This window comes from Phyllostomus discolor, chromosome X (genome assembly GCF_004126475.2).
Source record: "Phyllostomus discolor isolate MPI-MPIP mPhyDis1 chromosome X, mPhyDis1.pri.v3, whole genome shotgun sequence".
Classification (NCBI taxonomy): Eukaryota; Metazoa; Chordata; class Mammalia; order Chiroptera; family Phyllostomidae; genus Phyllostomus; species Phyllostomus discolor.
The window spans coordinates 38,753,658-38,777,068 of record NC_050198.1 but is presented as its reverse complement, the minus strand read 5'-3'; the positions used below and the strand labels follow the sequence as shown (position 1 = coordinate 38,777,068).

The 23,411-nt window shown below is 54.4% G+C and overlaps 1 protein-coding gene and 1 long non-coding RNA gene across 2 annotated transcripts; one reads left to right on the top strand and one right to left on the bottom strand.

The window, feature by feature from the left end:
- Positions 1 to 504: 504 nt before the first annotated feature.
- On the top strand, positions 505 to 18,470 carry LOC118498427. The gene is made up of 3 exons (XR_004900920.1): positions 505 to 675; positions 8,334 to 8,597; positions 9,433 to 18,470. It is a non-coding gene; the product is annotated as an uncharacterized LOC118498427 (long non-coding RNA).
- EMD (emerin) lies at positions 18,150 to 20,543 on the bottom strand. The gene is made up of 6 exons (XM_028523214.2): positions 20,320 to 20,543; positions 20,052 to 20,165; positions 19,807 to 19,884; positions 19,462 to 19,595; positions 18,971 to 19,017; positions 18,150 to 18,888 (listed from the first exon to the last, which is right to left on the bottom strand). The coding sequence occupies exons 1-6, from the start codon at positions 20,399 to 20,401 to the stop codon at positions 18,558 to 18,560; spliced, it is 786 nt and encodes a 261-aa protein (XP_028379015.1). The 5' UTR covers positions 20,402 to 20,543; the 3' UTR covers positions 18,150 to 18,557.
- Between the last annotated feature and the right edge of the window lie 2,868 nt (positions 20,544 to 23,411).

The window sequence follows — 23,411 nt, the reverse complement described above, 5'->3', positions numbered from 1 at the left end:
CATCTGCAAAAGGGTGTGACGGTGTTGATGACAGCAATAGTATCCATCTCATAGGGCTATGGACAGGATTTTGGAAGTGCTATCAGAATGTCCCCATTGAGAGCTGTCCTGCCTTCCTGGCTGGTTTCTCCTCCCTAGCCGCTAGCTCGGCCCTCCGCCCGCCTCAGCCCTTTTGGGCCTCATTGGGATTGTTCCAGGGCTCAGCGCTATTTGGGCCCATCTTTCCTTTCCCTGGAGAGCCTTCCCCTCCTCTGCAGCCATAGCTGTTCGCACTCCCTCCGAAACGCTTTTGCGCTGCTGGTGCTCCCTCTACCCACCATTCATCGCTGCCTTGTGCCCGCCTGCGCCCAGCGGCCAGTCCAGCGCTGCAGGCCCAGAGCCCGAGGCGCTAGCTTACCCCCCGCGCTCCAATCAGCGTGTGGGCGTGGCCCAGACCACGTCAGGTCATTTGGGTTTTGTTCCGTCACTCATTAGGACTCAGCCAATCAGCACCGCCAGCGATGCGCTAGGCAACTCCAGAGTAGCAACCACCAGCCCTCAACAGGCTGGAACCCGGTTGGTTGCCCACGGCCTGGCATTCCTGAGAAGAGGGTCAGGCAGCTACCCTGGCCCCCAGAACGAGCCGGACAAGGGCACTGCTTCTAACTGTACGCTGATCGGCGGTGGAGGGCAACGGTATGGTCAGAGAAAAGGGGACGCTAGGGTGGAATAGGATTGGGGGTGGGGAGGGGGTGGGGAGGGGCAGGGGTGCATGGAGGGGAGGGTGGTAGTGGATGGAGGTACAGGTAAGGATGGTGGCATCCCAGTCCCTCCTGGACGCCTACAAGGGAAGGAAAGTGATGCAGAGACTCAGAGCTCCAAAGCAAGTGGGGTCTGGCAGCTGAGTGCTCCAGCCAAAGCATACCTACCCATAGACACACCGGCCCAGTTGTGGCCTTACTTGCCACAAGAAAGTAAGAGAATACCTCCTATGCCCCAACTGTGATACCAACTGCTGGGCCATTCTTGGGATCAGAAAATCAGTGGTCTGAAATTCAGGAATCCTGAAATGATCCCACCTGTGATTCCCTATTTGGCAAGGAGGACAAACAGCAGTATAGAACACTCAGTAGGAACACAGTAGTGCACCAGGGGGTGTAGAGACAGAGATGAAAAAAAGTCCCTGCCATTAGTGTATGCCAGTGCCCCTGGAGCACGCTGTGATGGGACCCTAGTTTTGGGTCTAATGGCAGCAGGAGGTGGTTGCAGAGGATTTCAAGGACAACGGGTATCTCCTTGCAAGGCACCTACTCAAGTGAGGCAATGACACAGTCCTCCAGCAATGGAACACCAGCCCCCAGACACCAGAAAGCAGACTACTTTCACCAGAAGGGGCTGCTCAGAGGGACTAGGGGCTTCCTGATGGTCAGCTTCAACTGAGACCAACCAGACACCCCAGTTCCAGGTTTCAGGGCCCTGCTTCTCCAACCACTGCCCTATCTTTCACACGAGGAACATGGAGAGGCTGGGGATTCAAATGACATTGAGATTCTGGAACACACGCAATTAAATGTGTTTGATTTGTAGCACTGTCAGCCCTGCAGATACAGGAAATAAGGGAATCTTTAAGGCTGTCATTGAAGTTCTCTGCATGCCATGCTGTGACTTAAGCAGAGGGGAAAGGAACCAGAACTTGAAAATAAGGGGCTGATTACTCAGGTTAGAGGGCTGACATGCAAAAAGGGACAGCGAAGTACCAAACAGTACTGGAAGAAGCTGCCACCCCTAAACAAGGGGAAGGAGAGGAGGGGTCGGTGTCATTGGAAGCCTAGAAGCAGGATGAGGGGCGCCGAAGAGCCAGAGCCTGGATCTTTGAGGAGGGGCTGCTGCAGTTTTTCAGGCGAGGAAGCGATATCATCAGCTAAGAAGGGGAACAAGGCAGGAGCTGATTTCCAAAGCACCACCTTCACCTAACTCATTCTTTGGTGACATCTCTTTGTGACTTAATCCATCCGTTAAGATTTATGTTTCAATAATTATGTTTTTTCTTTCTAATTTTTTTCAAGTCTGCCTGGGCTTTTAAAATTGTTTTTGTGGTTTTTTAAAATATATTTTATTGATTATGGTGTTACAGTTGTCCCAAGTTTTCCCCCTTTGCCCCCTCTGCCTGGTACCGCCATTTCTTCCAGCAATCCCCCCATTTAGTTCATGTCCATGGGTCATGCATGTAGGTTCTTTGGCTTCTCTATTTCATATGCTGCTCTTAACATCACCCTGTCTATTTCGTGCCTACCAATTTGTACCTCTTAATCCCTGCACCTTTTCTCCCATTCTCCCTCTTCTCCCTCCCAGCTGATAACCCTGCAAAAGATCTCCATATCTATGATTCTGTTCCTCTTCTAGTTGTTTGCTTAGTTTGTTTTTTTAGATTCAGTTGTTGATAGTTGTGAATTTGTCGCCATTTTAATGTTCATAGTTTTTATCTTTTTCTTACATAGTTCCCTTTAACACTTAATATAATAAGGGTTTGGTGATGATGGACTCCTTTAACTTGACCTTATCTGGGAAGCACTTTATCTGCCCTTCCATTCTAAATGAGAGCTTTGCTGGAAAGAATAATCTAGGTTGTAGGTCCTTGCTTTTTTAAAAATATATTTTATCGATTATGCTATTACAGTTGTCCCATTTTTTTCTCCTCTTTATTCCCCTTCGCTCTGCACCCCACTCCTACCAGCATTCCCCAACCGTAGTTAGTTCATGTCCATGGGTCGTACATATAAGTTCTTTGACTTCTCCATTTCCCATACTATTCTTAACCTCCCCCTGTCTATTTTCTAACTACCATTTATGCTACTTGTTCCCTCTACCTTTTTCCCCATTCTCCCCCTCCTCACTGATAACCCTCCATGTGATCTCCATTTCTGTGATTCTGTACCTATTCTGTAGTTTGCTCAGTTTGTTTTTGTTTTAGGTTCAGTTATTGATAGTTTTGAGTTTGTTTTCATTTTACTGTTGAAAGTTTTCACCTTCTTCTATTTCTTAGATAAGTCCCTTTAACATTTCATATGATAAGGGCTTGGTGATGATGCACTCCTTTAGCTTTAGTTTATCTGGGAAGCACTTTATCTGTTCTTCCATTCTAAATGATAACTTTGCTGGATAGAGTAATCTTGGGTGTAGGTCCTTGCCTTTCATGACTTTGCATACTTCTTTCAGCCCCTTCTTGCCTGCAAGGTTTCTTTTGAGAAATCAGCTGATAGTCTTGTGGGAACTCCTTTGTAGATAACTGTCTCCTTTTGTCTTGCTGCTTTTAAGATTCTCTCCTTATCTTTAATCTTGAGTAATGTAATTATGATGTGCCTTGGTGTTTTTCTTCTTGGGTCTAACTTCCTTGGGACTCTCTGAGCTTCTTGAACTTCTTGGAAGTCTATTTCCTTCACCAGATTAGGGAAGTTCTTCATTATTTTTTTTCAGATAAGTTTTCAATTTGTTGCTCTTCCTTTCTCCTTCTGGCACCCCTATGATTCAGATGTTGGTACGTTTGGAGATGTCCCAGAGGCTCCTTATGCTATCCTTGTTTTTTAGAGTTTCTTTTTTCTTGCTGTTCTGAATGAATGCTTTTTTCTTCCTTATGTTACAAATCGTTGATTTGATTCTTGGCTTCATCCCCTCCACTGTTGATTTCCTGTAGTTTTTTCTTTATTTCACTTAATGCAAACTTCATTTCTGCCTGGGTCTTTTTTATGCGGTTGAAGTACCAAATGAGTTCCTGGAGTATCCTGATAACCAGTGTTTTGAACTATGCATCTAATAGGATGCTTATCTCCATTTCATTTAGTTCTTTTTCTGGAGTTTTGTTCTGTTCTTTTATTGGGGCCATATTTCTTTATCTCCACATTTGGCAGCTTCCCTCTGTTTCTGTAGAAGCTGCTTTGACTCCCGGTCTTAGCATGGCCTATGGTAGAAAAGGCACCTGTAAATTGTATGGGGCAGAGCCTTAGGTAATCGCCAGGGCGGGGCAACCTGTTTTACTTCTTTGTGGCTCTGTGTGGGGGAGGGCTTGGAGAAGAGACAGTGCTGGTGCCTAGCCTCTGGAGATTTGTCTGGGAGGGAGCTGTCTCCCAGCACTCACTCTGTTGCCAGTCACTTCACATTCTCCCTGTGTGCCACTGGTGGCCTTCCAGCTGTTGCCCTGGCGCTGAATCCCAGAGGGGTGGGTCTGCACAAGTCCTGAGACCTTTGTGAGCCCTTTAAGAGGAGTCTCTTGAGAATCCTGCAGTTTCTTCTGCTGCCCCAACCCCCACTGGCTTTTACAGCTGGAAGTTGTGGGCACTTATCTTCCTAGCACTGGAACCCTGGGCTGGGTAGTCTGGTCTAGGGCTAGGATCACTGGCTCCCAGGGTATCCCTCCCAATTTTTATTCAGCACATGTGAGTGTGGGACTGTCAGTTCCACCACCACTCTGCGCCCCTCCATGTCTTCACGCCTCCCCAAGCCTCTCCACCTCTCCCTGCCTTCCCACATCTCTGCCTCTCCTACCCATCTGGATGAATGAGGCTTCTTCAAATCCTTGTTTGTCAGACTTCCATACAGCTTGATTTTCTGATGAATCTGGGTGATATTTATTTTGTAGCCTACTTGGAATTTTTGCTGTAGTTGTGTGAGGAGGCAAAGCGTGTTTACCTGTGCCTCCATGTTGACCAAGAGTCCTATTTTTATCATTTTGATCCCTTCTTCTATATCTTTGTTTTGTTGTGTCTCAGAGGCCATTGAAGATTCTAGGAGTTGGAGTAACTTTATCTCGCAGTAATGCAAACAATTTGTAAATATCCATGAGAACTGTTTTCTGATCCCATGGGAATTTAAAAGTAATATCAATTTGGTTTCTAAGTCCCACCTTATTAAATACAAAGTAGAAGATGGTTCTCTTTCTCACTTCCTTACGTGCTGGGGGATATTCACCTGGGTTCGCCCTTCACACCTTCAGAACACACTGATGTGCCACACGCACAGCCTGGGAACCTCTGAGTGAGGGAGTGAGCCAGGCTGCAGGGCATTACCCGCAGAAAGGGGGCTGGGCTTGGAGCACAACACCTGGATCCCCAGCCTGCCTCGGCCACTTGCTAGCTAGTGATCCAGAAAACCGCTGACCCTTCCTTGTCCTGTTTTTCTCATTTCGTCATCTGGAAAATAAGGAGAACACTGCTACCAACCTCCAGAGGCTTCCGGGGCAATGGGATGGAGGAGCCCAGGCACCCACGTAGCAATCACGGCCACTACCGAAAGTTGCTGTCTGGCCCCTGGCCGCTGTGCTCTGGGGACATCGACAAGGCCTGTCCTCTCTTGGATGGACCTGCTGATTCTCCAGGAAGGTGGGCAGTGTCTTCAGTTTTAGACTGCTGCCCCATCTTCAGCGGGGCCCCTGGGAGTCCGGGGTGGGGCATCCCCTTCCAGGGAGGGTGGGTTTGCTCCACCGGGACGGCCACAGTACTGCCACGATGGGAGGCAGTTCCTTCCTCAGCCAGGGGTTCGCCAAAGGCCCTCCACCTGCGGCCAGGCCAGGTAAAGGCAGCCTTGCTCGCTGATGCTGTGGGTAGTGGGGTTCTTGTCCGTCTCACCCAGACCCAGGATAGGTTGGACCTGCCTCTTTGTCCATCCCTGGGCTTCCTTTGCACCGTGTAGGTGTCCCGTCAAGAGCACTGGTTTCAGCCCTGGCTGGCGTAGCTCAGTGGACTGAGTGCGGGCTGTGAACCAAAGTGTCGCAGGTTCGATTCCCAGTCAGGGTACATGCCTGGGTTGCAGGCCATGACCCCCAGCAACCATACATTGATCTCTGTCTCTGTCTGTCTGTCTGTCTGTCTCTCTCTCTCTCTCTCTCTCTCTCTCTCTCTCTCCCTCCCTTCCCTCTCTAAAAATAAATAAATAAAATCTTTAAAAAAAAGAGCACTGGTTTCAGGTGGGATCTCAGGTCTGCCTGCTCACCTTCAGAGGTCCATGAATCCTGAGTGCCTTGGAGACCCAGCCGGGCAGCACCTTGCTGGGCCCCAGCCCCAGCTCACCCTGCTGTTTTCTTTGCTTTGATTCCCCAGGGATTTCCCTCCCTTACCTGCAGACCACCTATGCATTTAAACAATATCACCCAACACTTCTCATTGCATATTTCCTTGTCTTTCTCCCAAATGGAACTGGCATCCCTGGAGTGCAGGGGCTGGGTGTCCAAAAGGCACGGCCACTAATCCAGGCCCAGGCAGCCGTGGATGTGGATCTTGTGGTCAGCACCGCAGGCCACAGTGATGGACCAGCAGGCCCACCCAGCAGCCTGGGTCCATGAGCAATTAGCAATCCAGACCCAGAAATTCTGCTTCAAGTCTCCCCACTCATCACAAGTGGGAGGAGGCCTCTATGTCTAAGACACACAACCCACAACTCACCACATGAGAGTTTAATAAATTTGCCCTGGCTGGTGTGGCTGAGTAGATTGAGAGTTGGCCTGTGAACCAAAAGGTCACCGGTTCAATTCCCAGTCAGGGCACATGCCTGGGTTGTGGACCAGTTCCCCTGTGTGGGGTGCATGAGAGGCAACCACATATTGATGTTTCTTTCCCTCTTTCTCCTCCTTTCCTCTCTGTCTAAAATAAATAAATAAAATCTTAAAAGAAGAGTTTAATAAAGTTGATAATATAAATATAAATATGTATGGCTTCTGAAGAGCCAAAACAAGCACACCTAATCTTTTAAGACAAAAGACAGACAGGAAATATTAGCAGCATATGTAACAGAAGACTAAGCCCTGTTGTATAACAAGTAGGATCTTTTGAGGGGACATTTAGTGTTTTTATTTAATTTAATGAATTTTTTTAAAGATTTTATTTATTTTTAGAAAGAGGGGAAGGGAGGGAGAGGAACATCAATTGGTCGGCTCTCACATGCCCCCGAGTACCTGGCCTACAACCCAGGCATGTGCCCTGTTTAGGCACCAAACCAACAACCGTTTGGTTCCCAGGCAGGTGTTCAATCCACTGAGTGACATCACCCAGGGTAAAGAGAGAGAAACATTGATTTGTTACTCTACTTATTTGTGTGTTCATTAGTTGATTCTTGTATGTGTCCTGACCCAGTATAGAATCAACAACATTGGCATATCGGGACGATGCTCTAACCCAGAGGTCTGCAACCCCTGGGCAGCAAGTCGGGTCCATGGCCTGTTAGGAACCAAGCAAGCCACAAGGGCAGCTCCCTGAGCTCCTTCTCCCCACTCCCACCCTCTGCCCTGGAAAAACCTGGTCCCTGGTGCCAAAAAGGCTGGGGACTGCTGCTGTAATCACCCTCAGGTGGCAGTATGTTAATAAACACTATGCTACCTGTGCAGGGACACAGTGGGATAATTTACAGTTTATTTATTTTTAATTATTTTAGATAGAGGGGAAAGGAGTGAGAAAGAGAGGGGGAGAAACATGGATATGCAAAAGGAACATCAATTGGTTGCTTCTTGCACACACCCCCACCCCCGCCAGGGACCTGGCATACAACCCAGGCATGTGTCCCGACTAGGGATCCAACCAGTGACCTTTCGGTTTGCGGGATGATGCCCAACCCACTGAGCCACACCAGTCAGGCTTAAATGCCCATAGGTTTGGGCCTGGCAATTCTACTTATTGGAAGTTATCCTAGAGCACAGGTGGCAAACACAAAGCCCACAGGCCGAATCCAGCCCTCCACCTTGGTTTATCCGGCCCAGCACCTCCTTTCTACCTGGCAGCAGTGCAGAGCTCTTTGTGCCTAGTTAAGAAGTAGTTACATGTATACAGTCCTAAAATTACATCCGGCCCTTTGAAAGCAACCATGAGGCTCATGTGGCCTCTGGTGAAAATGGGTTTGACACCCCTGTGGACCTAGAGGGAGATTGACACATGTTCAAAGCTGGTGATTGCCGCATTAATATGATAGCAAAACAGAAAAGAAAGACAATGTGACAGTACATCAGTTGGAAAGTCATTATGTAAATTACAGTACACATATTCTATCAAATACCAAGCAGCCAGAGAAGAAATGAGCTAGACATTTGTGTATGGACATGGAAGGATCTCAAAGACATATTACTAAGTAAAAGAAAATCACAATCAAAATGTAAGGTGTATGTTTTTTTAAAACTGAATAACTATGTTGGTGATTGCATATAAAAATATAGTTAGAAATGAAACAAAATTGTTAACAATCTTGATTAAAATAATATTGGTTTGTAAAAATTTTCTATTATGTGCTTTAAAAGTTTGCAGGATGGTGATGTAAAATGGTATGGCCACTGTGGAAGGCACCTCAGCTGGTTTTGTTTTGTTTTGTTTTGTTTTTTTAAGCTACACATCCGTCTCCACAGTGCCAGCCACTGCTCTCCTGGACGCCTATGCCAAAGAAATGGAAACCTGTAATCACAGGAAACCTGCGCGCCAGTGTTCATGCATGTTATTGGTAGATGCCTAAAACCGGGAACACGCAGCACACTTTTCAGTGGGTGAGTGCTTGAGCGAACACTGGTTGACCCGCCACAAGGACGATCGCCAGCCATGCAGAGGAAGAACGTGGATACATGCGACAGCTTGGAGGGACCTCAAGGGCATCATGTGAGTGATAAAAAAACAAAGAGCTCACCCTAGGCTACATATTGCATTGTTCCATTTATGTAATGGTCTTCAAATGACAAAACCATAGAGATAAGAAAAGAATAATGGCTGCCCTGGGTTGGCAGGAGGAGGAGAGAGGCTGTGGCTGTGGAAGATCAACTTTAGGGATCTTTGTGAGGGAACAGATTGGACGAGGACAGCAGTGCTAGTCTTGAATCTATGAGCATGGCGAAATCGTGCACACACGCAAATGTAACGCAGAGCAGTTCTCGGATGGCACCAATGCCATTTCCTGGTGTGCAGTTGCACTATGTGTGCAAGATGCTGAGGCTACAGAAGTGCAAGTGTTCCCCGGGTGCCTTGGACATTTTTATGTAAATTCCTGTGAACTTAATTACCTCAAAATACAGGTTTACACCACAGGCACAGTAGCAGGGCGTACAGTGGGTTGTAAACAGGGCAACTCTTGTGGCTCTGCTCGAGAAGTCCCTGCCTTCTGCAGGAGGGCACCTTCTTGGCCGCCAGTCCACAGTCAGCTCAGCCCCACTGCCCAGAAAGAGGCCCACAAAGACTGAACAAGACAGGAGGGAAGGAGATCGGCTCTCTTTGATTGAGCAGAAGTGTCCATCAGGACTGAGGGGCTGGGCTTAATAGGGCAGTCTGGGGGCCAGTCTCTTCACAAGCCAAGGTATTCATTGGCAGAGCTAGCCTTGAAAGTATGAGCAGAAAAGCGGTGTTTCTGGTGGTAGTGCTGAAATCTGTGCATGTCTTAACACGCACGCAAAAAATGCTTGACTCCTTTCTTTCTGCCATCCTCCCACCCCCTCCTTACCAGGTGCTCTGTACCCAGCCAGAGTCCCTGCTTCCTGGAACCTGGGATCTATGACCTCTCCCCAGGAGAAGCCACCACGGAGTATACAGGCTCCAAGAGATTGTGGGGTCTCTATCAGGTGGCCCGGATCCAGTCAAGACTTCCCCCACCATCCTGAGAATGCCTGGCCCTCCAGATGGCGAGGGACAGTGAGTGTATTGGGTCCCCAGGGGCCTGATGAGGGAAAAGGAGGGCGGTGACCCCATTGGGATGGCAAAAGGCAAGATCACTCTGATTCTGCCCTAGCCTGAGAGTGCCCTTGCTCCAAGCTCATGGGACCTTCCATTCTCCCCAGAATGGACCCACCACACGCACTCCCATACACTCTCCTTGCTGGGCCCACTGTGTTCCAGGCCCTCCTGAGTGTATCTGGATGGGTTTCTGCAAAGCATAGACTACATGCATGTGTGCACACACGCACGCGCGCACACACACACACACACACACACACACATGCAGGAGCCCAGTATCCAGGGAGAGGTGGACAAAGTTGAGGCCAGTTGCTTGGGAGTGTGCACGCTTCTGAAGGTGAGGACTGCAGGAAGTAACAATCTTCCCTGTGGCAATTGACAGTGGTGGACTTGGGCGGGGAAACCTGCTAATGCATGCCTGTTCTCCAGGACAGCTGCAGTTGCAGCCATCAACTGTGCCCCCCTACCACAAGCCTAGGGAGGTTAAGGTGAGCCCTGCAGAGAGGGCTGGTAGGTGTCACGCTGGAGGGTGCAGGAGCATGAGACCGCCTGGATGGCTTGTTTAAACCAGGGTCGGGGGCCCGCCCCAGGTCACTGATCTTGCAGATCTGAGGTGGGGCCTGAGAACAGGGGACTCTCACAATCTCCTGTGGTGCCGATGATTCTGGCCCAAGGACCCCTTCTTGGGGAAGCCCCTCTTTAAAGACCTGGAGCTCTCCTAGGGGTGTGTCCCCTGCCCTGCTTGGGGCTGGCTCCCTCGCAGGGTCCCCGCAGCTGTGAGGAATGCTGGGAGGGTGCTAGCCCTGGAGAGAGCAGGGGCTTCCTGTTTAGCAGTAGTGACCCAGCCCCGCCCAGGCCCTCGGGAGGGCCCTGTCCACAACCCAGCCTGGGAAAGGTGTTGGGTTCTGTGCAGGTGCTCAGCAGTTCCCAGGCTGCATCTGGTAACATCTGGGCATGTGGGGGAGAGAGGGGCAGAGGTCAGAGTTGTGCCTGGCCCTGGGGACGGAGAGAACTCTCCAATGAGGCAGAGGAAAGACCCAAACCGAGTTCGGGGATGGGAAAGGGCCCAGAACATGGGCCCCGAGGGCAGGAGCATAGGCTTGGGGGCCAGAAAGCCGTTTTCTGCCTGGGACGACCCTGACAACGGTCAGGTCTGTGGGCACAGCCCACCCTCTAGCTGGTGTGAGGCCTCTACCCTTCCCGCCTAACATCCCTCACCAAGAGGGTCTCCCAGCTCCTGGGTGTCACTGCCCAGCAACACCACCCACCTTCCTTGGCCAGTCTTTGTAGCGGTCAGTGGTCGGCCTGTGCTCAGCTCCACGGTGGCCTGTTGTCCAGTTGGAGCAGCAGGTGAAGTTCATCGCCAGTCACTGGCCACCACCGGTTGTCCCTGGGATCCCAGCACCTGAGCCTATTCTGGCTCTGGGGACAGACGGTGGAGTAACCTTTGGCTTTCGTTTGCCACCTTTCCCCTCCCTGACCCGTTTTCCTTTGGGGTCACCAGGCTGTTCCCTGTGCACGGGTTCCAGCCCTCGCTACCTTGATGATGGAGCCCTGAGTCACATCTTGTCAATATTTTTTCCCCACTTTGTCCCTTGTCCCTGGACTTTGTGGTTTGGGGTTTGCGTTTGGTCAGGCAGATGAATTTGGTTTCCGTGTCATCAGACCTTCCAGGCTTTTCCTAATGGCTTCTGGGGTTTCTTGTCAGTTTGCTTCAGACCTAGAGCGTTCTGCTGTTTAAAAGATGTTATTTATTTATTTTTTAGACAGAGGGGAAGGGAGGGAGAAAAGAGGGAGGCAAACATCAATGTGTGGTTGCCTCTTGCGTGCCCCCACCAGGGACGTGGCCCACACAACTCTGCAGGCATGTGCCCTGACTGGGAATCAAACCTGTGACCCTTTGCTTCGCAGGCCGGCGCTCAATCCACTGAGCCACACCAGCCAGGCCTAGAGCCTTCTTCTTTTCTTTCTTTCTTTCTTTCTTTCTTTCCTTACTTACTTATGAAACCCTCACCTGAAGATATGTTTATTGATTTTTTAAAAGATTTTATTTCTTTTACTTTTAAAGAGAGGAGAGGTGAGGGAGAAAGAGAGGGGGAGAAACATCGATGTGAGAGAGCTACATCAATCAGTTGCCTCTCGCATGACCCAACTGGGGACGTGGCCTGCAACCCAGGCATGTGTTTTGACTGGGAATCGAACTGGCAACCTTTCAGTTCTCAGGCTGACACTGAATCCGCTGAGCTACACCAGCCAGGGCTGTTTGTTAGAGAGACAGAGAGAGAGGGAATTAGAGAGCGAGAGAGAAACTTTGATTGCTGTTCCAGACATGCAGGCACCCACTGGGTGAAACCCGCATGTGCTACTACTGGGGACTGAACCCGCAACCTTGGTGAGTCGGCACGACGCTCCAACCGACTGCGCCTCCTGGCCAGGGCCCGTTCTCCACTTAACTTGTGTGTTCGTTCCCTGTTGCTGCATAACAACCTGCCCCGAACGTAGAGCCCTGGTGTGACTGACACTTGGGACCTCCCAGGGCAGCTCCAGGGCTTGGCTCGGAGTTCTGGCTCGGGATCTTGCACAGGCTGCAGTCCAGGCATCAGCTGGGCTGCAGCCCTCTGGCCTACCTAGTGGGGGAGCTCTGCCTCCAAGTTCACTCACGTGGACGTGGCAGGGGGCTCAGTGCCCCCGCCCCACGGGCCTGTCTGCAGGGTGCTCAGGGCAGGGCTCTCCCAGAGCCAGGGGAGAGGGTGAGCAGCCCCCAAATGGAAGCCAGGCCCTGTAGGACTTTATCTCTCAGCAACATTTCCTCACCTCTGCCCTGTGTCTAGGGGACACACAGGAGAACCCTGAACTATGCTGGGGGAACGACGACACCCGCTAGGGTGAGGGGTGTTCCGTTCACGGCAAATGACAAGGCTCCCAGGAGTGTCCCCGCTGCTGCATCTGGGTGTCCAGGAGCGAGGACTCCTGGTGCCACACAGAACAGGCCCCTCAGGAACAGGTCCCTTGTCACTGTGGGGTGGCGAGGTCTAGCCCCGGCAGCAAGACAGGCAGGACCAGTGTTTGTCAGGGCAGAGTGGCTCTTTGCCTTTAAAGCGCTGTAACCAAATCCCACAAGAAGCCAGAGGAGAGAAGGATGTGCGTCAGAGCCCCCATGTGCCCACGGCGTGTACTCTCTGCCCTTTGCAGAGGAGTCTGCAGCCCTGGTGGCAGCCCCAGGCCCAGGGGCAGGAAGCTCTTTCTCTTCAAAGCAGCTCTTGCCAGCGCCCTGTCAGTCCCCACCCAGCAGCTCAGTCTTGCCCTGACACCTTTTTCCCCAGGGACTCGGGCAGCTGCCCTGCCTGAGGCAGGGCTGACCTCTCCCTGCACACAGGCACCTCCTCTCCCCTGCCCTCCCCTCCAGCCTTCCACCCTGCAGCCTGGAAGTGTGGGGGCAGGAAACAGTGAGGTGCAGCCACATTATGGAGCTGCAAGCTGCCTAGCCCCTTTTCTGCAATGGGGGTATCAGGTAGCCCTGGGCTCGGTCCTGGCAGCTGGGTGTGGTGGTGGCAGGCGCCAGCCTGGCAGTGGGGGCAGCCGAGTGTCCCCTTGTTCAGGAAGGAGCTCCCACTGTGGCTGAAGGAGGCCCTTTGCATGTCGTTGCCCTGGAAACACACCTGCCCTTCCCTGCCTGGGGCTCAGAGGTGACTTCCCCGATGACGCGCTTGGTGGCTCTGAATTTGCCACACAGTTTCTGTGGGCAGTGAGGGTTTTCTTGTTGGCTCTTGCTGCTGGGCAACACAGGCCCTTGGCAACAGCTCCTGGCACCGTCCGGGGCTGCTGTGTGTTTCTTGAACCCAAACACAGCGAGTTTCAGGGGAGCGGAAGCAGAGAACAAGGTGATGCTCTCTGGCCTTGCCTCAGGGATGCTGGTCCTGACTCCTGGGGACAATAGCCAGGCTGTTGCGACACAAGGTCCTGGGGGTCCCGTAGAGATGCTGAGGCCTGCGTGGCCCCACGCCACAGGGCTGGGCCATCTGACTACTGACCGCACCGTCCCGCAGCCCATGCCTGAGCTGAGCCCCACCTTCCTGACCCTCGGCCCTGGGCAGGAGGGACAGTGAGGGGGCCCATGTTCCCTGCAGTCTTCCCTGGGGGGGTGGGGGGGCGCGCGCCTGCCCACAAAGGCCGTGGAGGGCTGGACGGGCACTGGGTCCTCCCTCAGCCAGCTTTCCATGGCATCCTGCCCTGGGGGAGCTGGTCCTGGTGGCCTGCTCTGAGCATGGGCACAGTCACAGCACGGGCCAGACTCTGTCCCCACCCACTATCAGTGACCATCTGTGGCTTTCACCCTCTGCCTGAGGACCTGGCTCCACTCCCAGGGGGCACGGGCTGTCAGTGCCACGCCTGTCTTTGGCAGCTGTGCTGACCCACAGGCAACCTCTACCCCGCCCCCTGCTCGGCGACTTCCTCAGCCCTGCTCCTCTGGCAGCGGCCTGTCTGGGCTCAGGGGGACCTGCTGTGACAGCTGTGGTGGGTCACGGAGGTGGCTGAAACCAGCCTGACCTCAAGTGGCACAGTGTCCTCTTGTCAGGGAATGCCCTCCCTGGAGAAGCCTGGGGCCTGAGGAGCAGCCTGCTGTACGTGACAGTCCCTGCCCTGTCGGGGACCTGTGTGCAGCTGGGATGGGCCCGGGGCCCTGCAGTGGGATGAGACCGTCCTGAGCCGTCCATCTCCAAGTGCACGTGATGGCCCGGGGCCAGCACCCAGCACCCTGCATGCTCACTGACCCCGACTTGGCGGTTACCCCTCCTCGGCCCACTGGCTCCATTGAGGTTCCCGGAAGCTGCCCCAGAGCACCCTGGCCCCGTGCCTGGAGTGGGTGAGGGTGCCTGTGCTGCGGGGGGGGGGGGGGGGGCGGGGCCAGACCAGTGTTGCCCTTGTTGACATGCTGGTACTCCCTCACTGTCAGGAAGAGGGCGGTGGCCCAGCCCTGGGGGTCTACCACTCCTCCTTCCCCACCTGGGTCCCTCCAAGCCTGCTGGGGAGACGGGCAGCAGGGAGGGTCAGGGGCAGAAGGGTGGCTGGGGCAGGGGTGGAGGCTGGCCTTGTGGTGAGAGTGGCCAGCTCAACCCTCCCCCTGCTGCTGTGGGAGGCTTCCAACAGGCTGACCAGCCATCTTCTCCCCTGACTTCATAGTGAGGTGGGTGAGCGGGGGGAGGGCACGTGGCAGGGACCTCTCCTCCACTCCTGGCACCTATTGGTGAGCAGGGCTTGGGCATGGGGACTGGTGGCCTGGGCAGCTGCCTGGGCCTGATGTGGCCTCTGGGGAGGGGACAGGGACTCCTGGTTAGCTCGGCTCAGCTCTGGGGCCATCTCCAAGGGAGCCCCACCAGGCAGGCATTTGGGAGAGTAAGGGAGGCAGGACTGTCTCCTCTCAGAGGGGCCTGCCCAGGGAGGGGCAGGAGGCTCTGGTGGCTCAGGGGAGGGAGGTGCGCTCCTTGCGTGCAGCATCCTGGGTGCCCACTGGGCCGAGGGGAGGAGGGGTGCCTTGGGGATCTCTATCTGCCCACTGGTGCCGACCTCTCTGGGCCTGGGCCTAGCTCTGCCTGCTCCTGCCCCTTCTCCAGCTGGGTAGCTTGCAGAAGCCTCAGAGTCCACCCGCCTCTGTCCACTGCCGGCCTTTGATGACAGTGGGAGGGAGAAGTGGTGGACCAGGGAGTTTTATTCAGCTGTGTCCTGAGCCCCTGGGGTGGACTGCAGACTGGCCATCCGGAGCCGAGGACAGCGGTCCAGCCCCAGGTGCAGTAACGCAAGGTCCCAGTACCACTTTCCAGTTCTGTTAAGTTTCTCCGAGGCCCAGGTAGTCCAGCCTCTTGGAGCCACAGGATGTGTGTCCCTCGGGCTGTCCTCTTGGAGGCTGCCTGCTTGGTGCCAGGATCTACCTGGCTCAGGAGGTACTGTCCAGAGCTCAACAGTGGCTGTTGTGCAGCGTGGTGGTCAAGGCAGGGACACCCGTGGGCCTGCCCAGTGCTGTCTGCTGCTCCCCCTGGCCCTGTCCAGGGGGCTGATTTCATGGGGGAGGTCAGGAGTGGGATTTCTGAGCTCCGCCCTTTGTCCCAGCAGCAGGGCACTCCTCTCTGTACCCCCCACCCCCAGGGTGCATCTCAGCTCCCCCCACGGCCACCCACAGTGCTGTGTCCAGCACCCCAACAGGACCTGTTGGGTCCATGGAAGCAGAGCCATGACCTGTTAACCTGCAAGCAGCTGTTGCCCCCGCTGTGTCCCCAGCACCCCTGGAGCCCTTGGCAGGGAAGCAGGGAGTGGATGTTGACCTGCGTCCTGGGGAGTAGGAGTGCTGGAGCCCTCAGTCGCTGTGTGTGGGGGACCTCAGAGCTCTAGGGGCCTTCTGGGAGGGTGGTTCCCTTGGAGTTCTCAAGGACGGGGAGTAGGCCCAGAGCCCTGGAAAACGCTAGGTGGAGACCTTCAAGCCTGGGGTTCCCTTGGGGGCTCAGGGAGCCCTCAAAAACCTTTGGGTTGGGGTGCCCAGGGCACTAGGGAGCACTCAGGTGCCCTTGTGGGGCTCCGGAGCTCTGGGGGTTGGGTATGAAGCATGGGGATGGGGGTACCCAGAGCCCTTGGGATCGCTGGAGGGGTACAAGAGCATTCAGGGTCCCACGAAGCCCTGAGTAGTGACGCCAGGCCTGCGGGGATGTCCTAGGGGAGATCCAGACACCTCAGGAGCTGTGGGGACTCCTGGGGATGGGCGTGTCCTCAGAGATTTGGGGCAGGGGGCTGAAAGCCCCTTGGCTGGGAGCCCCCAGCAATCCTCCATCTGGCACACGGTGATGAATGGATGTGGTTGCCCTTGGGGATGAATGAATGAAAAGGGGGTGACTACATCACAAGAGTATTGTCTGTTTTCTTATGCAGACGTCACAGTGGCTGCCAACCACACTTATCTAGCCTCCCCCTTTTTCCTGAAACAGGTGGAGGACCAGAGACTTAGGGAAACCCATCTACCTAGAAGTCGTGGCATCTCTCTTCCCTTCCTTGGGATGCCCCGAGCCCACGCCCCTTCCTCTCATGCTGTCCCTTTTCTCCACCCCAGCTACTCCAGGGCTTTGGCATGTCAAACCTTGCCACTTCCCCAGGCCCCACCTGGGGTTCGCTAGGCTCTACCTGCCTCTCCAGTGCAACAGCAATCCCCGAGCAGTGCTCGGGACGGGGGCGGGGCTGTCCCTCCTAACATACTTGATTTGGGATCAGTTGCTGAAACAAGCTGTGTCACTGTGCCCCTCTGGGGTCCTGGTTCAGCCTACTTGTTCTGCCCCTCCCCCCATACATGCTCACTGACCTGAGTATCAGTGACAAGGCAGCATTCCCTGACCCTGCCCACCCCCCGTGGAGCATGTCGGTCTCAGCCCTCGCACTAGGATGGCGAGGGGCAGAGTCTGGAGGTCTGGGGAGTCCATTGCCACAGGTGGCAGCAGCTTGCAGCAAACAAAGGAGGCTGTGGCTGTGGGAGTGGTGAGAAAAATAAAAGCAATTCACTTCTTTCATTTCTTTGTACACTTTAAATGCACAAAAAGCACGTTACTTTCAGGAAAATGTACAACATATGTGTGGCGACACTAGGACGCAGCAAGGAGAAATTACCAGGATCTGTGTGTACGGAGGTTCCAGACCCAGCCCTCAACTGAGCTGACCGTGTGGCCACAGACAGCGGCGTCTCCAAGGCTCAGCAGCCCATGCTGCTGCTGTGTGGGCACTGTGCCAGACGGGAAGCTGGGGCCTACGGAGTCCCACCACCTGTAGCAAGGAGCCAGTCAGAGGTGAGATGGATTGATGCCAGAGTGCCACCTGTCCAGGAATTCCAGGCCTTACCTGTGCTTGCCATCTGCCTGATCAGAGCAGATGACGGCTCCTCGGTTTTCCCAACCTTTGCTGGCAGCATACCAAGAGAATGCACAGCCTCACATCGCATTCTACCCTGTCTCTCCTTAGCATGTACTTTTAAACACATATGTAGAATTTGAAGACTATGAAATACCCACGACAGAAAAACTGGAGGTAATATAGTCAGCTAAAGAACTGAATTACCCAGATGATGGGGTATTTCGGAGTCCTGGGAGCCTTCCCCATGTCTTTAAACAAGCAGTTTTCCAGAAGGCCCACTGAGCACAGCTGCCCTTAGACAGTTTGGCATCAGCTCTTCCTGGCTAAAACATCCACAGGCAGCATTGCGCATGCAGCCTCACCTGCATTTCCAACGGGGGCTTTCCACACCCTGTGGTTCTGCAGTAATTTTCGTAAGTAGTTATAAGAAGTCTGGGAGTGGACCCCACAAGCAAAGCACAAACGTATCTGTGGGTAGAATATGATCCATACCCCAAGCCCAAAGCAGAAAGGGAGAACCAATAAAGCCAGGTGGTAACCCTGGAGACCCATGGTGGAGGCCCCAATCAGAGGACCCCAACCCTTCTCCAAGCAGGAAGAGCCAACTCATTAAAAATAAATGGTCTTTTTATTGTGTGTCCAGGAAAACAAGAATCAGGGTGGCCTTTGGTTAATCCCCACAACAAGATGACAAGAACAGGAGGCATGCAATGACAATAACTATGTTCTCCTCTCCAGAAGGGTCTTGCCCCTCCTGGGTGGTCCTAAGGATCAGAGGCAAGCAGGGTCAGGAGACTCCAGAGGAAGGCCCACCCAGGCCCATGATGCTATGGAGGGCCTGGGTCTGCTGCCTCCCTGGCAGGACAAGGCAGGGGGAGCAAGCACTACCCCAGGCCAGGCCCAGCACCCCTAAGCTAGAACACAGAAAAAAAAAACCCACCCCCTCCCCAAGCAAACACTGCTAAGGCAATTGGCCAGAACTTCCAAGAGTAGCTGGCCATGAAGCCAGACCGACCCTCAGGGCTCCGTCCAGAAGGGGTTGCTATCCTCAGCCTGCATGGAGTAGTACACTAAGAGCAGGAAGGCAGCAAATCCCAGGAAAAGGAGCAGCTGGCCCCAGAGTGGGACCTGGCGGTCCTGGCCCAGACCAGCCCCAGGGGCCTGCTTTTCTGGCCGGATGGCACGGCGGGTGAGCCATGATGGGGGAGAAGATGAAGACGAGGACACGGGAGTGGTGGAGGATGTGGGATAATAAGACAGGCCCAGGGAGCTTCTGGAAATGTTGGAAACTGGGCGGTAGTGCGCGATGTTCTGGTAGGCACTGTCCCGGCCATACATGGGGCGTTCCCTGAGGCGAAGAAAGGAGCAGATGAGCCTAGACGGCCTGGGCCCAGGATCAGTCCTGGTCCCTGGCCCTCCCCACCACTCACCCATCCTTGCCCTCCTCTTCAGAAGAGAAAAGACCGTCATCATGCACCTAGAAGAGAATCAGGGTGAAGAGACTAACTGGCAGGATCAGCATGGCCCTCAGTCCAAACTTCCCTGACTGGTTTATCCTGACCATTGCCTAAAGGCTAGAGCCCTACCCCCCTCCAGAACCTTCCTGAATTCCTGGCATTCTCTACGTGGGGCTTTCCCACTAGCTCTATAACCGTCCTGGCTGCCTGCAGCCTACCCTCTACTCCAGGATTCTCAAAAAGAGCTCAAACCAACCTCCTAGACCAGGGTACAGGGCGTGCCCCATGTGTTCTAGTCAAACAGTCCTGACAGACCCCTGACCAGGCAGGTATTGAATCACCACATTTCTTCCTGGAGGCTTGAGAGCCACCATTTGCAACCAGGGGCCCCCCTGATTTATCCAAACCCAGCTATGACCCCCTGAGGCTGTACCCAAACACAGGGTGCCTAAAAGCTCACTCACCTGGTGGTGAAAGGTGTCAGCATCTGAGAGTGCAGCTGAGTGCTGGCGGAAGCCCTTGGATGTGCCCCCGAACTCAGGTTCCCCGTAAGTTCTGGTGCTCAGGTAACTCTCCTCATAGTAGTCATCATTATAGCCTTGGGCGGGGGGGAGCAGCAGTAATAGAGGAGTCAGTAGTGTCCCCCACCTGGCCCAATGACCCTGAAATCCCATTTGGGGGCCGTGACAGTCTCTCCCCTCCAGGACTGCTGAGGGACAGTGGGGATTGAGGTCTCAGGTTCTCCGGGACACTGAGGTCCCTGAGGGAGTGGAATGAAGATGTCAGGGCCCACCCCACTGATACCTTACCCTTGCTCTGGTAAAGTAAGGCGTCCTCCTTCTTGGGCAGATCGTACATATCCGAGTCCACCGATGCTGAATCTAAGTCTGAATGGCGGGGGGTGGGGTGGGAAGCAGAACTATTTGCCCCCAAGCTGCTTTCCCCATGTCCCTCCTGGCCAGCGCCCCTGCTACACCCGTGCGCCCCAATCCTCCCTATAGCCCAAACCCAGTCCCCAAAGACAGCAGGTGGGGCTCTGGGGTGGGGGCCTCACCGGAGAACCGAAAGGAGAAAGAGGATGTGGACGAGTTCGAGTTCGAGGGCGAGAGCCTCCGCCTCTGGGTCTCGTACTCGAAGATTTTCTTTTCATAGAGCTTGCGAGTGGAGCCTGGACAGACACAGAGCGCGGGATGGTCAGGGATGTGGGGTGGTCACGAGCGTGGGCCTGGAGCTTGAGGAGGGAGTCCCAGGAGGGGGGGCTAGGGCCCGGGGGGGGGGCACAGGGCCGAGCGCGAGGAGGGGGCCCGCCCGCTGCCGCGTACCCACAACAGGTCCGTGCGGGATGTTGTACTGGCGCAGCACGGCGGCCAACTCAGCGTCCGACAGGACCGCGTAGTCGTCCATAGCTGGCAGCAGAAGCCTGGGGGCAGCCCGGGCCTGGCAACACAGGCCTAGCTACCGCTCCTTGGAAGCGCGTCTGGGACAGCTCGAGCGCCTCGGGAGCGGCAGAACCGGTGTTACGCCTGCGTCACCCTTGCGTCACAACCGCGGGCTCCACAGGCTGCGCGCGCAGCGCAGGGCGGAGCCAGAACGCTGGGAAGCAGCCAGCGCAGACCGGTATGGCTTTAGGAGAGGGCGGGGCGGGGACGGTAAGCCCAGACATCACAAGTGGGAGGGATTGGCTAGAGGAGAAAGAGGGGCGGGGAGTGAGCAGTAGCCAAAGCTGTGCGGACTGGTGGGACCCTGGGAGCAGGCGGGGCTGCGCACCAGGGGAGGGGTGGGGTCGGCAAGCCAGGCGTCACGAGCCGTGGGGTTTGGGCCAGACTTCGGAAGGGGCGGGGTCTGCGGTGAAGGAAATGAGTAGATTCTACAGAACAAGGGAGTGGGGCGGGGTCTGGCAAACCCCGACGTCACCCGCTGGTGTGTAGGAGTGAAAAGTGAGGAGTGAGGCCCCTGTGAGTGGAACCGGCAGAAACCGGCCAGGGCCTGGGAGTGGGGCAGGGCCGACGCACTTGGAGTTGCTCGCCGTCCAAGAGTTACATGGGCCTTCCCCATCCCCGCAGCTCCCGCTATCCTGGCCTCCAGAATCTGGGGTTCCCCGACCGTACCCCGGAGGAACACCCGAGCAGTAGCTGAAAGGGGCTGGATCCTAAGGGTGAGCTGTGGGAGAGCGCGGGGCCTGGGCCAGGCGCTGCAGCGACCACTTGGAACACTGGCAGAGCCTAGCCCCTAGGCTGCCCCCGTGACTTCCCCCAGATGCCCCCTGTCCCTGGCAGGCTTTTCCACTCTACACCTCTCTGCACGGCTCTAGCCTGTGCACCTGCGCCCTGCGGTCCCCACCGCTTCTCTCCCTCCCTGCTCTACCCTGGAGGAAATGGGGCACTGGGCCAGGAGGCTGCCAGCACTCCAGGAGCAAGCAGTCTGGGAAGGGACCGGGCATGCTAATAGGCACTGGCAGAGAGCACCGTGTGATGTGTGCACAGACAGCCTGGGGTTGCCATCCACCTGGGGCACTAGGGGTTTCCTTGCCTCATCCCAGTGTGACCCAAGCAGGGGGCCAGGGGTGCCCTTCTAGGCCCAGAGTGGCCTGCTCAGGGCTTCCAATAAGGCTTGGCAGGCTCTGAGCATGTGGGTCTGGGTGGACTTCAGTGCCATGTCAGTGCAGGCCACCCCCCTCCCCGCCCCAGGACAAGGGACCTAGGGACTGAGGGGGGCAAACCATAGAAGACACCAAGTCCTGCTGAGGAGCCCAGTAACGGTCTTTGTCAGTACCGGTCTGTTCCGTGGAGATCCTAAACAGCCAGCGGAGAGTTTGAGGCCAACTGAGGTGCCCCTCCCTAGGCAGGCCCAGAACTGGGAACATGGGGAGATGAGGTGCTGTCCCTGGTATCATAGATGACAGCTGGTAATGGGGAGCAGAAGAGAGGAGGGATCTAGTTCAGACTCAGGCTGTCTGGCGCAACTGGTGAGGGTCACAGACTAGTTCTCCATGAAGATTTCCTCATGGAAGGGCGAAGACGTGGCCACAGAGGGGATGGTATAGAGATAGGGACCTGGTTTGACCACACACAAACACCCTCAAAAGAATTGCTTTGGCTTGGTTTTAGAGTAAAGGCAGGGCCTGCTCTGTCTCCTGAAAGATGAGGAGGAGGTGTGTGTGTCCCCAGACACTTGCATGGCTTCAGAGCAGGGAGAGAGATGGTGTTTGGGCTCTGGGCCGCTCAGAGGCTGCCTCATGGAATTTGGAGTTCTGGCAAGATCCCATTCCCCAGCACCTCTCCAAGCCTTCTTTCTGCAATGTTGGCCCATGTCCCAGAGGCTCAGTCCTCCCCATGCTACCCCTCCCTGTATGCATCCAAGCTGTTTCCTTATGAGGTCAAGGAATTCTAGGTTTGCCTTCTCCCCAAGGAGCACCCCCTCCCTGGCACCTGCCTCGGCACTCTGCCTTTTATGTCCCCCACTGTTGTCCTACTATGAAGTCCCACCACGGATGGCACCAGGAGGCTGAACTGTGATGGTCCCCAGCACCTACCCTGTGGGCTTCTGGAGCCCAAGTACAGCCCCACTGCAGTACAGATTCATCCCAGACCATCGGAAACCAGGGAGAGCCCTTGACCATCAGAGCTGAGAGGTCCTCTGCATCACCCCTATCACACAAAGGAGGAATTGAGGGACCAGAGAGAGAGGAGACTTTCCCAAGGGCCCTGAGTGTATCAATTCATTCATGGACTGTTCCCCTAGCCAGTACCTAGTCCTCATGGCAATGGCCTGGACAGCGTGGCCCAGCAAGAGTTCCAAGTCCTCAGAGGGGCTGTAGGGCCTCCACAGAAATCTTCCTGGAAAGAGTGAGCAGGTTAAGGAAAATGAGTTTCTATGGTAACAGCAACCAGGGTGAAAGGGCTAGGAAGCTACCGAGTCCAAGGCAAGAGTAAGAAGACAGTTTCTCCTTTAAGGATGGGGAATGGCTTCTAAGGAGTAATATTGTATAGCTTGCAATTCCAGCCAGGTTGAAAGCTGTAAGAAAAGATAATATCAACACAAACAACATTTCTCTGGACAAAACTTAACTTTTCTCTTCAAGGATTTAGAGATCCTTTGGGTTTTACCTGGTATTTGAATGCTCCAAAACAGCTCAAATAGTAACAAAAGTCGTAAGATGGTGATTATTGTGAAAATATATGTGTGGAAGATTGTCACAAGCAATGAAAAACAGTGAATGGTTAGCTGACCAAAAGTCTTTTAAAGAATGCCTTGTGTTCCAACCCTAGAACCATCGGTTTATCTAGGAGCTGTTGGCGTGGCCAGTTGGAGAGTCAGCCTGCCCTGGCAGCAGGAATGGAGCTGATTCTAGTGGTTTTCCAAAATCTTCACCACAGGGAGCGCAGGTCTTTCATTTACAATGTTTTTTTTTTAT

What these genes read in the sequence shown, in the direction of transcription:
- EMD (XM_028523214.2), bottom strand. Translation starts at nt 20,401, where the DNA reads ATGGACGACTACGCGGTCCTGTCGGACGCTGAGTTGGCCGCCGTGCTG. An exon ending in CTGACACCTTTCACCACCAG is followed by an intron (nt 19,018 to 19,461) that starts GTGAGTGAGCTT and finishes ATTCTCTTCTAG; the next exon opens with GTGCATGATGACGGTCTTTT. An exon ending in GAAGAGGAGGGCAAGGATGG is followed by an intron (nt 18,889 to 18,970) that starts GTGAGTGGTGGG and finishes TCTTCGCCTCAG; the next exon opens with GGAACGCCCCATGTATGGCC.